Below are 15,441 nucleotides of genomic sequence, written 5' to 3'. Positions count from 1 at the left end.
TAATATTTATCTTAACGAATGATTTAACAACAGTAGACAGAAATATCCTTGATAATTACAAAATTTTACGAGTAATTATCTAACGGTGATAATTTAATAACTGTAGACCTAATTCTCGCCCAACAACGTGCATGTATTTATATGTAAATATAATATTCTACGCAAACTATAATGGGCCAATAAAATTAATCACAACACCTATAAATCCCCATATATACTGAATTTTAGGATTAATATCCAGAACGAAGTGTTAATAAATTTCGGTTTCAAACTTTTTATCGACAAAAATTTATGAAAATAATGGCTAACATGATTGCGAATAAACTATCAAGTAGGTTGAAGATTCGCATGTTTAACGTATACAAATTAGCATAATCATATATATTTATGTCAGTTACATGGTGGTCCATTTGAATGCTCCGTACCTATAAAGACATTCCTACTACGATAAAATGTCATTAGTCTATAATACCATGTCCACACGGAGACTTCTGTAGAAAGAATAAAATATTATTGTACTAAAACTAAAATTACTTTTATTTATATCCCTCTATTATATATATGTACATAAAAATTAATTTTTTCGAAATTTTAAAATTAAATTTTTTTTAATGTTTATGGAGCTTTCTCGAAATACACACATTTTTCATATTATTATTTATATTGCCATCTGCAAATTTAGTGCAAAAAATTTTATTAATTTCTACATAATTATTTTAATATATAATATATGTTGTAAAAATGACTATGGGCGGTATTTATAGTCGGATCTTATATTTAAGACCGCCGTCTGCCTATGAAATGTATTACCGACCCTTTCTCCTCTCTCTCTCTCTTCTCGTGTTGAATGTTATCAAGACCTACTTTAGATGGCGCCTACTTACAGTATAAAAAACAAGAGTCACTTTATATAGAGTATATAATACACGAATGACATTTTTACTCCATAAGTTCTGCTAAAGCTCTGATTTCAGTAGAATTATAGATAAGTACAATGTAGTTACGTTACAACTTGTAACAAACTTGTTGAATAACGTTTTTGTCTAAAAGCAATATTATATCGTAAACTGTAATAAAATTCATACAAATATTTACGTAATGCATTTTAAGCTATACATGCAGATATAAAATAACTTTTGTTTTGATTGTGATTTGGCGAAATAGCTTGTGCAGGAGTATATATTGCAAATCATAAGGGCAAGAAAATATTAATACTAGTACGTCTATTGTTGATAATAGCACAGATTAATAGACAGATAGCCAATGGCCCCTCAAAAGTCGAGACTAGCATTTCCGTGCTTTGATTACCGACAGACTTTGCCCCTTACCGACAGACTTTGCCCCTAGGATTGAGTCCGGACTAAATCACATTACAGACTTTGCCCCTGGTGCGAGTCCGGACCACCTACGCTTATTTCTCCACACTTCCCTACGCTAAAACTCACCGACACCGATGCGCAGCAGCGGAGCTGTATCTGCAACGTCGCTACGATGATTCTGTAACAATCAAACATATAATCTAGATTAGAGCAAGGAAGAAAAGAGACAGTCTGTATTTCAAAAATAATTACCGAACGTAAAACACGGAATTCTATATTTTATTTCGTTAAATCAATTTAATAAAAATATAACGTTTAATTTCTTGAAAGTATACTCTATTTATTGAACACAAGAATTCAAAATAGAATTTAAAAAATTAAACTCTTTTTTAATTTCTACTCTCTGACTATCTTTACTATTCGATTGAAAAACCGATTGGTTATAAACTTTCCGCGAAAGACACAATATGTATAAACCAATTATATTTACCGCATGTTGTTCCGCCGGCGCCTGATGCCTCTCCCTGGCCTCCACCTCCTCTCAGGCTGCTCGGGATGTCCATCGTGTTCCCTCGATGCGAAGCAACGTTGCTCCTTCCCGCGTGGATATTTTCTGTAACATAAAAATAATCGAATCGATTAAATACGTGTCACGCGCATCGAACATCTTATTCGTTATTCAGATTAATATTATATTTTAAATTACTTCTTCGAAAAAGGTTTCTACGTTAGAATCAACTTGAATCAAATTTTTCAAAATATCTTTTTTTACTAATTTAAATTCCGAAACACGGTTTAATGTAGGAACTGAATAAGCACAAAGAGGGATTCTATAATATCTTTAAAAAAAATGAAAAGTAACACTTACCAGAAGTCTCCCCGCTAATTTTTCCAAGCCCGTGAAGCATACCCGCCGTTGGACGCCTTTAATTAATTTTTATTAGAATAGAGTTGTTTTCGAAATAATAAAAATTATATCGACACTTTATCCAAATGATTCTGGAGCGATTGGATTAAAAAAAATATTTTTTAGACACTTTCTGCTAATTATACGCTTAATTGATTTTAATTAATTGTGATTATTGTATGGTTTTCCAAACTCTGAAAAGTTTTTTCCAAATATCTCCAAATGATTTCCAAACGATTGGATAAGATAATTTTCAATAATTTTTAATTTGTTTGCCAACTATACGTCGGTCGAAAAAGGCCGGGATTGGCCGGGATGGCCTCTCTCGACTCTCACTACTCTCAGTCTCAGGCTTCTCTCTGAGTTCGGAGTGGATACTCGGATAGTGGATAAGGCTGAGTTTCCACTGAGCGCGTCACGCGTCGCGTCGTCTGTCGTTAACCAATCTAAACATCCCGTCACAAGTAATGTAATAAAATAAGATGTTTTGATTGGTTGCAATGGATGACGCGACGCGTGACGCGCTCAGTGGAAACTCGGCCTAACTGGATGCTCCATGTCTGTAGATGTAGTGACTCTAGCTCGCTCCGATTAAAAAGGTGGATAGTTTTATATGTAACTGTGTCAAACAATGCTGACTAGCAACGTGATACATAAAATGTGAAAAGTCAGCAGAAGCATTTATAACAATGAGTAAGGAAGCACGAATTTCTCCGCACGAAATGGCGCAATATCGCGAGCGGTTAATGAACCAAAAGGAATTTCTGACTGACATACTATCCAAGATTGAGAAACAAATACTTGCTTTACAGGTCTGTAAAAATTTAAATATTAAACAATGACGATATTCAAGTCAAATGCTTTAATTTCATGAAAAATACTTGCATTAATTTTGTAGGTTGAACGATTACATTTGAGGAACACTCTACTTGGGTCAGAATATTCAGGACGAGAAATACTGCCTGATGCATCAACGAAAAACAATTGCGTGAAAATTGAGTCGGCAGATGATCCAAAAAATCTAACAGAACGGCTAGATTTATCTGTTACACCATCCGTAAATAATTTCGAAGAAGAAACTGAAGACGATGACCTATGATTTAATATGCCCTAAATAAATGCTAGAAATTTAGATTTGTTACTGTGATTGCGCTATATTAATGCTATTAAAAAAAGAAACTAAATCTTTAAAGTTCATAAATTTTATACGAATGTAAAGTTTATAAAATATTTTGTAATAAAATGCACTATGATATTACACGGTGTCTGTGCATTTATTCTTGTCGCTTATATTTTATATGTATTTACAGGACATACCCTTACAAAATATTGCATTTGGCATTCTAATTAGAGGGTTTAAAGGAATACAACAATAAGTAAGAAAACAACTAAAATATTATTCAATCTTAGGTCTAAGACTTCCATGCTGCATAAATTTAACATTGGCAAAAGGAGACGTTCAAGCGATGCTATGACGCAAAGCACTGTCAAGCTCGTTACTTGAACATTTCGTTCTAATTTGAAATAAATCTAAAGGATTTGGTTGAACATTATGATGGATAGCCTTGTTGCGATGGATCTTCAACCAGTGACGGTGGTTTGAATTGTTCAGCAGAGAGACGTGTGAAACAAATTCCTACACCTTCTATCAGCGCCAAGAGCACTCCGCCAATGATTGCACTGCCTACCATCGCTGGTAGGCCGTTTCTCGCCGCTAAAATTCCACCAGTTGCGGCACCACTGATAATAGAGTTATAAGGATCTTCCTTTCCTCCTCTAAAGTGGACTAATGTGCAATCAATTGTGGAAAACATTCCGCCCCATACAGCAAAATTTCCAGCGATGATAGGTGCTCGTTGCCTAATCGCTACGACACTGCCTGTAAAACGCTGCCTCCATCCACTTGGTGCATTACGGAAGCCTTTGATGCTTTGAAAGATTGCCCCACCTATGACACCCATCGTAAAGGCACCTCCGCAATCGTCGACTATCCGCCAGGGACATGGTTCTCGTGCATATTCTTCCATATTTTAGATATCTGTGACATAAGTCATAACAAAAGAGTTACTTAAAAGAATAAAATTTAGATAAGAGATAGATTTACTAATATGGATAATTTAATATGGCTTTGATGACGCAAGAATTAAGTATTTAAACAGTCCATGTTAATTAGTTTAAAGATTAATTTAAAAAAGAATTAAACTCTCATATTTTGGGCATTCGGGTTATAAAATAAAATTTCGTATAACGCATTATGCAAGAATGTACACTTATATATATTCTGCTAAAACACAATTACGAAAGTTATCGCAAAAATTACGCGGTAAGTGAGGTTAGAACAGAGTCTCACCGTTTTAAAGCTAAAGCACGCGTAACATCTTCGGATATATCGTTAGATACCAAAAGCAAGTCGTTTTCTTAAGAACAAAATAATTTATCTTGATATTTACCGTGCTATTCGTACAATAAAAGTCTAATTGAGGTGCAAAAGCCCTCAAACACACGACACTTCGCCCGCTAAGTATGTGAAAGGACAGATATCCTCGTTATTCCGAACAAACTGCCGAACTGCCGAACTGCCGACTGCGTACCGTAGCGCCGACAGATTTCTTCTTCTGAAATCGCTGTCGCTATGTCATCACATATGAAAATGAATGATAATGATAACATTTTAATATAAACAACAACAAAATACTAATAAAAATCATCGATAGATGAATATTCATGATTATATATCAATGAGAGACTTCAGAGATAAATGGGGAATATTATCGACTACTGATATAAAATTTTCGACCGCCGACATAAATGTTCAAACAATTAGTTTATAACACAATATATTAGTCATGATTTATTATTATATAGAAGTTTTATAAATAAGCATGTATATTCACGATACGATAATATCACATACTTACTTGTTTACCATAAAATTTTTTACAGTTGTCACTCATGATCAAACACGAATGACAATAATAGAAGGTTTTAAATAAAAAATCATATACATGTCTACACAGTCTACAAAACATTAAAATAATGATAAATCCTAAAACTGATATATTATGTTATTAATTATTGAGTTTTTTTATTGCGATTATCTTGCCGCTTCGACCGTTGCGATATATCGATAATCGCAAACTTCGTCGGGCCTCGATAGATTTTAAACTACGGCTAGTCGCAAAACTCGCGAAACACGTTTCGCATACATGGTCGGTCGCGGAGTTGCTCCACTATTCCTCGTGATTTTTGTTATCTAAAGGTGATTTCTCGCGCTCCGGAAATCATGGAATGTGTTTTACAAAGTGCCTCGCTCCTACGAATAGTACGTGATCGTGAAAATTATTGCGAGTGTTAGGTTAGGTTATGAAACGTATGAAAATTATTTCAAGTGCTAATTCTCTCATAAATTTTCGTCGTTCGTTGTACCCGTGTAACGCATCGAACATGGCGTGCGGTCATTATTATACGCCAATATCACGACTACGGTTTCGATATGTCTCTCTGTGTCCGGAATCAATTCGACATTCGCGTAGTTTCGCCACATACCTATACCGTGCTTTCGCTGTTATCCTCTCACCGTGGAGCAAAACATCGATTAATTATCATCGCCAGGTTTGTACATACAACTTATCGTTTCATTGCAACGATATCATTTTTCATTCTCAGTATCAAAAATAATATTTGTATCACCGTTAATAAGTCTATTTAATGTAATGACCAATGCAAGAAATCTCTGTATTAATTACATAAAGCTATTATTTTTGTATCTAAAAAAACATCTTTATGAGAATTGTGATACTTTAATCTTTTACATTGGTACAAGCTAGGAGCATATAAATCCGAAATAGGTATTTCATATTTCTAAATCAACTAAATCCGACACGACTATTATTGCGACTTTACCGACGATCAGCCATATCTTTTAATTATCCTTGACGGTAAATGCAATGGGAATTTGCGTGATCGACATATTTCAATTTCAGAGTCAAGTCCGTCGAGTGGATAGATTATCTATTCGAGGGGGAGGAGGGGGGGATATTATCATAGGCATTCACGCATACCGATCAAGTAGTTTACGATAAGGCACTGTGTCGTAAAATTAGGTTACCGACAATAAAACTATCTTTCATTTGATACGGAAACTTCTCGAGTGAAGTTTACAGGCACTTTATTCCCTTATAAATGTACGCTATACATATAAATGAAAGAAAACTGTGTCGCATCTTTAATAAAGCTGATTGAGTCACAGCCATTGCTTTAATTGAGAAAAATCATCTTTTAATGCCAGATTCTTTAGCCAAATGACTTTTCTTGAACAAAACGATAAATTGTGACTTCAAGAGAAGTTAAATATAAAATTATATGTTAAAGTACAAAGAAAATATATTTAATTGTTATAAATTGATTTAAGTCTTTAATACCAAGTTGAAAAATTGGTTCATTACTTTTTTCTTTATTCAATGAAGGATGTATAGGAAAAAGGTGAAAACAGAATTTTGGACCAACATAATGAAGAATAAAATTATATTAAGATTTGCCAGTCCTTATATTGTAGCTATTACAAAACATTGTCTTGATATATGCGAGGCGTAATGTAGAAGCGGATACTCTTTAAGTTGGCCTAGTTCTTAAGAGAGGGTTGTATTATGCATCATGTATTATGTGTTGTTTCTTTACTATAACCATTTATAGGTAGATTACATCAGTGTATTATGACCTTATAATCAATGCATCTACATTACGACGTCTCACATAATCGATTTTCCAAAGAGCAAAAAGCCTAACAAGATGTGTGTCAATGAGAAATTGTTCAGTGTATACGATCGGAAAATACATATAATATATATAATGATATAAAGTTCTTTCTTTTGTAATTTGTTTTTTTTACTGTTTAGGTTTATATCCAAAGAGATAATGGAAAAATAATGAAATTGACACATTCCATGTATATGATTTATTTATTTATAATACGCAATTATATACACTTTGTTGCAATAAGTAATACGTTACTATGACAAAGGCCTTATTATTTATTAAACATTATCTGGTCATCAATAACGATTTTGTTACCGAACAAGTTATATTTAATAAATAATGACGCTTGTGTCGCAATATTATTTAGTATTTACTACAATAAATTGTATAATTATGCTTTGTCTAAAGTACACGAGAAATCAATGCACTCTAATGTATTTTAATTTATATCGTACCTTTTTGAATTTATATCGTAATAATTTCAAATATATTAAAGACCTTTCTGCATGTGAAAGATAAAGCATAAAGGTTGTCTAATACGTTTAGCTGCGCTAGCTGTTACGAGAGCTGTTATCCCCCAAGACAGAAACAAAATCATTCTAACACACAACAATACGAACGAGACGAGGGAGCGATTTTCTAACGGTTCGCTATCTTCTAAAGATAACCCAACACGATAAATCGATATATGTCCCCCGTTTCTCTTTTATCCTTTTTTTTTTTGTTCTATTCTTCGTTACGTTCGATTGTGTAATGGGTCTGTACGTGCGCGACTGTTCCGTAACTGTGCATACATGCACCGCACCCCGGGTCACGGGGATTTGTGTCCGGTGCATCTGTTGCATCCCGCACGCAGGTGAACGCGTGCGCACGCTCCGGCGGGCGCGAGAGAACGGGTTCGAAGCGCGCCGCGCGCGGGGGCGTTCGGCGGTGGTGGTGCTGCTGGTGGAGGTGGTGGCGATGGTGACGGTGACGGTGGTGGCGGTGGCGGCGGCCGCTCTCGGAAGAGGTGGCCGCGCCGTGAAGACGCGCGGGGGTTGGAAAAACGACTGGGAAAGCTCGTAGCGGGCTACCGGTTACTACGCGGACGCATGCCCGCTGATAGCTCAGTGGAGCGCGCGACTTCGTGCCGTAAGCACATTTCCTGCGAGTGAATCTCTCTCTTCTCTCAATCTCTCTCTTGTATACACACACACACACACATACACACGCACGTACACACACATATTATATCTCTCTTTCTCTCCCTCTCTGTTCTTGTCGAATATGTAAGTGTAGGTACGCGTGTGCGCGTTTCTTTCTCGCCTCACCTCGCCCCGCCTTGCTTCGCCTCACCTCTCCTCTGCTGTCTGTCTCCACATCGGCCTCGCTCGTCGCCGCGAGGACGGCAGGCACGTCCGCCGGCAAATAAAACCCGTGTTGGGTGACGCGACGACGGGGGTGGTGATAATCGCGGAAGAAAGGGAGCAAGAGGAGACGCCGGGCATCCTGAGGGGCTTTTCGTGCTTTTTTTATGCGTGCGAATGATATTGAGATAACGAAACGAAAAGCACAGATCGAAAGTGATAACGAAGGGTTGCAAGAAGAGGCTAGTGAGTAAGATTTAGAGCGGGAGTAATATTTGAAAGTAAGAGACACGCGCGAAAAAGTAGGGTGGAAAGGGAGGTGATATTTAAAAGAAAACGAAGGAAGCAAAGATAGGGCAGAGGGGGGAGAAGGAAGAAGAAGAAGGAGAGAGAGAGAGAGAGAAATCGAGAGAGAGAGAGAGAGAGAACATCGGCAATATCTATAAGATCGGAGAATCTTAAGTGAAAATGGCATATTTGTGTTTTCTCCACAGAGATATAGAGCGAGGTGCGAATATCTTATAAAGTGCAACGTTAATAATCTTGTTTCGTAAAAAAATTGTTTTTAATTGGAAAAAAGGCTATGGGTCTAAGAGTCGTGAAGATTGCGGATATCACCGAAAGGGAAGCGATGTGGCGAAGAATATAGAGCGAGAAAATAGAAGATCTACTTATTTCTTCGCGTGATCTAGAAGAAAGAATCCACGACTGAACGTTGATCACGAAATTTGCGAACAGTAATGGTCGAGGAAAATACAGAAAGGGCGAAGAGGAGAAAAGAATTACGGATTAACTTAAATGAATATAAATCACTAACATTAAGATAGAAAACAAGAGAAAAAAAATGCAAATTATGAATAATGTCCCCACTTTCTTCCCTTCATTAAACGCCATATTACGAAATATTAAGAATACTTAAAAAATCTAAGTTTTTTTACGTTTTTATAGGATGTTGTAGAAATGAGGGATTATACGTGAGAATTTCAATGAAAAAATAATTCGTGTTTAATATGCGCACTTCATCGTTTTACTGTAGTATTCATATCAATACATGTACGCGTGAGTGCATCACCGTAGAATACACACGTCGTGATAATCCGTACAAATAGTTGTATTGTAAAATAATTCAATCAGGCATTCACACCTTTACATATCCGTCGATCTTTTTCTCTTTCGGACACCCCCCTTTTCATCCGTCGAAATGCGGATATACGTTTATTTTCAACCCGACAGCCGGAACTGATAGAAAGGTTTCGCCAGCTGTTCGTTATGCAGAAACCGTGACAGTTGCTTTCATCAGCTTTTCAGATTCGACGTCGAAATGCAAATTTTCACATCGTAGAAGAATATCCGCATATTTCTGTTGATGAAAACCGAATTGACTCTAATTTCACTGTTATTACGAGTCTAATATAGAGGAAGACAATCTACACGTAATTCTATTCTTAACTCGAGGAATGTGTATTATATAGAATCATATTACGTAAGAGAATATCAATTATTGATCCGTTAATTATTTACGTGAGGGATGTTTATCTTATAGACAACTGAGCTAAACGTTAGATATATAGTTCGTGAAATGGAAACGCGAGAATAAAGATACATCACGGGAAGTATAATAGAAATTTGGTTGGCTGTGGTATTTTTACGAAGTGCTATGCGGTGACTCATACTTAAGTATTCCATTGTGTAGAGTTCTGCAAGCATTGCCCTGCATAGCAGGCGCTTCCAAAAATACACGTTTCGTTTTAGCGTTTCGCGCACGTCGATATGCAAACGCATCAGTAATTCATGGACCGTAGCTCGTTGCAGAGTTGCTGCAATAAAGAAAAGAAAACTAGGAAATTTATTAGAAATTTCCGAGCTGTAATGGGCGAAGAGATTCTCCTCAGAGTACTTTTTAATGCCATCGAATAATAAAACATTCTTCGCAATGCTGCAATGGTGAAATCAATCGGCACATACTTATTTTTTCTCTTTATTTTTCTCATTTCTTTTTTTCAACATATTACATTGCTTTTTCTTTATTGTTCCTCCAATTTGTTTTTTTAATGATAAAATGTTGATTAAATAAGTAAAGATGAATCTTTTAATTAAATAAAAGCAGTTGTTCTAACGTTTTATCCTGATATTTTCTCTTGTTTTCGGAAACAAAGGTGATGACATAAAATAAAAATATTGAGTGAAAATAAAGTGTTGCAAGACGGCGTGAACCACAAAGTGATTTCGAAGTGACAAGTATTGAGCGCGATCAAACGGGGAGATTCTGCTTTCAGCTCCGACCTCTCTTCCAGTTTCGCTCGTTCCGTTGTCAAGAGTATTGATATTTCGCTGCAAACATTCAAAGACTCGTAACTGATATCCAAAGCATGAGAGGCATACATTTGTCCCCGACAAAAGATGTGTCCAAGAGCTGATCTTAGGATTCGTTCAAGTCGCTCGCCGAGTGTCCGAGGAAGGGAAATAATAAACGAAATAATAAACCGACAAACACGCGGAGGATGGAAGCATGATTCTGATACCGCGGGTCCGGCGAACTCGACGGAAAACTAGAAGAAGAACGTCCCGAGGTCGAAGAGAGATCGAAGAGAAGGGTGGAATGACGAGAGATTGCGGGGATATGGATACCCGCGAGGCTAGCGGAGTCGGTCGATCGCGAGGCTTGAATCTGTTGACTTAACCGTCTCCAAGGGGAATCTCGGCATGCGTCCGATGGTGCCGGACGAAACGTCGTCGTACTTCTGTTTAAGTTACGTATTACGAGAGATTACGTTCGCGACATGACTTCGGCGAAGAAAATTACCGCGTATCGTTAACGTCACTCGCGGAATATCAATGTCCTCGAGACACAATTCGAAGGAAGACTCGCGCCTCTTGCTAATGTCGTCGCAGGAGATTATTTCGAATCGACGTCGTTCCCTGATACTTTTTGTGGCATGTACGTGACCCCAACAACGTGGAAAGAAATTTGCGGCAGTAGAGCCTCGAAAAGATCCGGTACCGTGGGCGGTACAACCTTGTGCCCCTGGCACGGTACCGTTTCCTGAAGGACGAGGCTGGCTGGTGTGTGCGTGTGTGTGCGATTGTGTGGAAGAGGAAAAAATACGGGGAACTCAAAGGTACCTTTCGTGCGGTGGTACCTGCGGCTGAGTGTCTCTTCAAATCGCTTCAATTGTCTACGTCTCGTGCCAGGTGCTTGCGAACATCGTACCGGATCGTGCAAGATTAACTGTGCGAATCGGTATCAAACGGTACCGTCGAAGGATGAAACAATTCGGCAAAGCATCGTGAGGAATAGCAAAAGGTGCGTCTTAGTTTGAGAAAAACTGATAAAGAAAATACTATCCACAAAATATCTCCTATAATTATTTCACAATGAATCTTATTTGAAATTCATTTTGCTATACGCAAGTAGACAAATAATTTGTCTAGTATGATTTTTATTATACGTAGAATATTCTTTGTTGATAAATTTGGTACTACTTTCAAGTAAAATGGACGGAATTATCTAATTTTTTTTTAATTTTACTTTGATTATGGCAAAAGCTTTATTTAGTAAAGTAATGTTATCACAAAATGAGAGAAGAAATATAGACATCTAATATTCGCAATAACGGCTAAATGAGATCTATTTTCAGAGATCTCAATTTTTCCGGACAAAACCCCCTTTCACAATAAATACTACGGTAGCGCAGTTCTATCTTACAGCAGTTCCTTGGATTTTTCTTTCGATCGAGCTCCGACTCATTTTTATCCAATAACCGTGCAATAAGCTCATATTCCGAGCTATCTAGTCGTCCCGATGGTGTTTTAAAATAACTGTTTTTATCTCTCACTAAAAATAACTGAAAGATAACAAACAATGGTCTTCTCTCTAATGTATTACCGGCAATATTTCCTTCATTTGTTTTTAATGGCAAATTCGTGGAACTAATTTCTCTATCTTGTAAAAAAAATTATTTCTATAATACTATACATTTTTCGCTAAATAAATCTTTTTACGCCTATTTAAAAGTACGTCGATATCGGTCTACTTTCAAACTTATTGGAAACAGATTATTGGAATATTTATTGCGGAATCGAAGAATTTATTGATTAGAAAGATTTAATATAAATCTATCTACACTATTATACTTACTTTGTCTACTCTTAATTTCATTATACCGAGAGATAATTGACATATATTTATCATCAACTTATTCAAATTCTGTCACATCAAAGAAGAGAAATTTTTTTGATGCAACACAAATATTTGAGAATTCTAATGACTTTTTAATGCACCGATAATTAACATTCAGATTTTTAATTAAGTTTTTCATGAATGACATAATTCTATGTAATAACGTTAATCATTTTATCGTATCAGAGGAAACAATATGGTGACTTACTCTATTCTATGGAAGGACAAACGATCATTATTTGATAGAACCGTCCTCTCGATAGCTTTCACGCTATTCCGAACATCTATGTCTCCGTCTAGATCTTACTAACGAAATGCGTGAGACATATTGCGTGAAACATATCCGATATAATGACATCTCGCTTACTAGTAACTGAGTAATTGGCGAGAAGATCAATATGAAAGAGAGAGAGAGAGAGAGAGAGAGAGAGAGAGAGAGAGAGAGAGAGAGAGAGAGAGAGAGAGAGAGAGAGAGAGAGAGAGAGAGAAATTGTGCACGCCAGTTTCAACAAATTTACCAAATAACGAATAAAAAATAAATAAATAGGAAACAAAGTAAAAAATACATATATATACGCGCAAATATACGATATAGAAGAATTATGTTTTTTGATCATAGCTACTAGAGAGAATAAATTAGAAAACATCAATTACAGAATCAACATCAAAAATTGAAAGATTTTAGACAATCAAGCATCGACAAACAGATAGCCAAATCTAATTTTTCATTTAAGTTTAATTGAACAGGACAGAAATGTGTATTTAATATTTAAATAATGCTCAAAATAATTAATATTGACAAATAAAAACAAAATTAAGCATAAATGATTACAAAGTTTTTGTGAAAGAAAAACTTTGTAATCATTTGCTTCTTTTCTCAGTTTTCTTAAAATTGATCGAATAATTTATACCCTTTATTACTTTTTTCCCTTTCTAATCTCGCGATTTTCAAGCGCAAGCGGACTTTGAAAAAGTCACTGTCGGAAAATGCTTTTTAAAAATATCGTTGATACATGATTGAATGTCAATCTCTACTTGGAAAGTTTTTCACGTCAGTTGACACGATGGAATTCAGGCTTCATACTGTCGCCTGTACACTTAATCACCGATTTATGAAGTCATAGACGAGTTTTAATATTTGTGACAGTGCGTTATACCTCTATTACCGTCATTATACACCATCATCTTGTCACTGTGAACATATAGATACACATCCATCAAGTATATCAATTTGTAATATCTACGGAGCGCGATGCGTCAGTTCTATTGAATTCCGTTATGCAAATGCATGACATGTAGTTGCACGTTTTACTGTATAGCGATCGTTATAGTGATATTACGGAGAGTAAAAAATCTCTCAAGAAGAGACTACGCACGAAGGAAAAAATAATAAATAATAGTTGCTTTTCAATGCATAACATGTAAAACATATAAAGATTATATAAGCTAATCTTTATTACAGATATATAATTACATTACATATAATTAAGAATTGAGCTTTCGGTGGAAATCGTTAATACCAAGAGATGAAATATCATCTAAATCTTTTTTGTATCCAAGATTTTAGTTCTAATCTTTAACACCTACATCGTAGAGGTAGGCTGTTTTCTCATTTTTGTCTCTAAAATTACGGACGAATTTTAGTTCGATGTAGATACGCCTTGAATAGCGCAGTCATAAAATGTGGAACGTGCATAGGCACAAACGGGAAAATTTGTGAATCGCATGCTGCTATTTTTCTATGACGCGTCAATCGATCGTATCTCCCGGAACAGGGAATACCCGCGAAATTGAAATGGCCGTAGAAGATCACAGATGAGAGGAGGGAGGAATGCAATTTCTGCCGCGACACGAAAATTTTCGATGCCATTTCTGCCGTGCCACCATTCGAGGTTACTGAGCCATCACATCTATTCCGTAGGATTAAATCTTTAGACATGTATTCCACGTTAATGTTTTGATTTAAAAAAGGAGAGATAACGACAATCACGTTGACACATGAGCAGTAATCGCATATAATAAAAGAAGACAACGTACGTTTCATATTGTTTAATTTCACAATTATTTCAAGAAATTATTACAAAAGATATTATTAATCCTGAAATTAATAAAAAAAACATTGTATTTAATGTAAAATAGAGAAAGTGCATGTATTATTTTAACTATACTTGTAAAACTAAAGCTATCTTATTTGATATTTAAACAATAATAAAGTTTAAACGCAATTTTTGATATTAGAATCTTTAAAAATATAATTAATTACGTAATATTATTTTCTAAGCAACAATATTTAATATAAAATATGTATACATAAGTTTGCAACGAATATTACATTTATTATAAATATCCGCTTTTCTTTTTCTTTATAAAAAAAAATGCTTAAAATGTTTTACTAAGCAGATGCGAGTCGAGCATATTGTGAACGGCCATTTTAGTTCTGTGGATAGTAAAAAAGTTGATTCTAACTTCATAAGCGAACAAGAAATTGTCATTAAGGTTTAACGCTTCAAGCACTAGTAAAACAAACTTTTGTTCTCCGACGCGGTAAAAACCTTTTCACGACCATCGATGATTTTCGCTATTGTAGGTGTTGAACTTAAAGTTTAGCACAATAAAATAAATTGTTATCTATTTTATATTTATTAAATAGGTTAATCTCGCGTAATCCATTCTTAATTAAAAGAACGTGCTTTGTATCCGCCGTAGGGACTTAAGTTTGCAGCGATAAAAATTCTTTCGCGTATATATAAATAAATTATTCAACTTTGTAAAAGTAATGTTTTTTATTATGAAAAAATGCAATTAGGCTTGAATAAACTTTTAAATGCATGAAATTGCTCTATAAAGCAGTTTTTTAAACAGTCCATGTAACATCTGTAAGTTTTCACATCGGTCGACCAATTCTCTATTGTAGATAGGCAATAGCTCAATCAA

The 15,441-nt window shown here is 35.6% G+C and overlaps 2 protein-coding genes across 8 annotated transcripts in view; one reads left to right on the top strand and one right to left on the bottom strand.

Moving 5' to 3' along the window:
• Positions 1 to 3,481: 3,481 nt before the first annotated feature.
• On the bottom strand, positions 3,482 to 4,835 carry LOC139770475 (mitochondrial import inner membrane translocase subunit Tim17-B). Of its 2 annotated transcripts, none has more exons than XM_071702452.1 (2): positions 4,577 to 4,733; positions 3,482 to 4,264 (listed from the first exon to the last, which is right to left on the bottom strand). In XM_071702452.1, the coding sequence occupies exon 2, from the start codon at positions 4,251 to 4,253 to the stop codon at positions 3,777 to 3,779; it is 477 nt and encodes a 158-aa protein (XP_071558553.1). In that variant the 5' UTR covers positions 4,254 to 4,264; positions 4,577 to 4,733; the 3' UTR covers positions 3,482 to 3,776. The 2 variants fall into 2 exon arrangements, with proteins under 2 accessions (XP_071558553.1, XP_071558552.1); XM_071702451.1 differs by having other exon boundaries at positions 3,604 to 4,264; positions 4,677 to 4,835.
• Positions 4,836 to 7,980: 3,145 nt separating this feature from the next.
• Positions 7,981 to 15,441, top strand: part of LOC139770474 (uncharacterized) — a 72,850-nt gene continuing 65,389 nt past the window's right edge. For 2 of the 6 annotated variants that reach the window (XM_071702445.1, XM_071702450.1), the window contains exon 1: positions 8,119 to 11,631. The gene's annotated coding sequence lies outside the window, so the exon portion shown is untranslated. The other 4 variants (XM_071702449.1, XM_071702447.1, XM_071702446.1 and 1 more) reach the window with 4 other exon arrangements.

The sequence above is a fragment of the Temnothorax nylanderi genome, unplaced genomic scaffold, assembly GCF_030848795.1.
Source record: "Temnothorax nylanderi isolate EJ_2023f unplaced genomic scaffold, tnyl_v1.0 TNYL_tig0030_pilon, whole genome shotgun sequence".
Taxonomy (NCBI): Eukaryota; Metazoa; Arthropoda; class Insecta; order Hymenoptera; family Formicidae; genus Temnothorax; species Temnothorax nylanderi.
The sequence above is the reverse complement of the archived record's forward strand: the minus strand, read 5'-3'. Positions and strand labels throughout refer to the sequence as shown.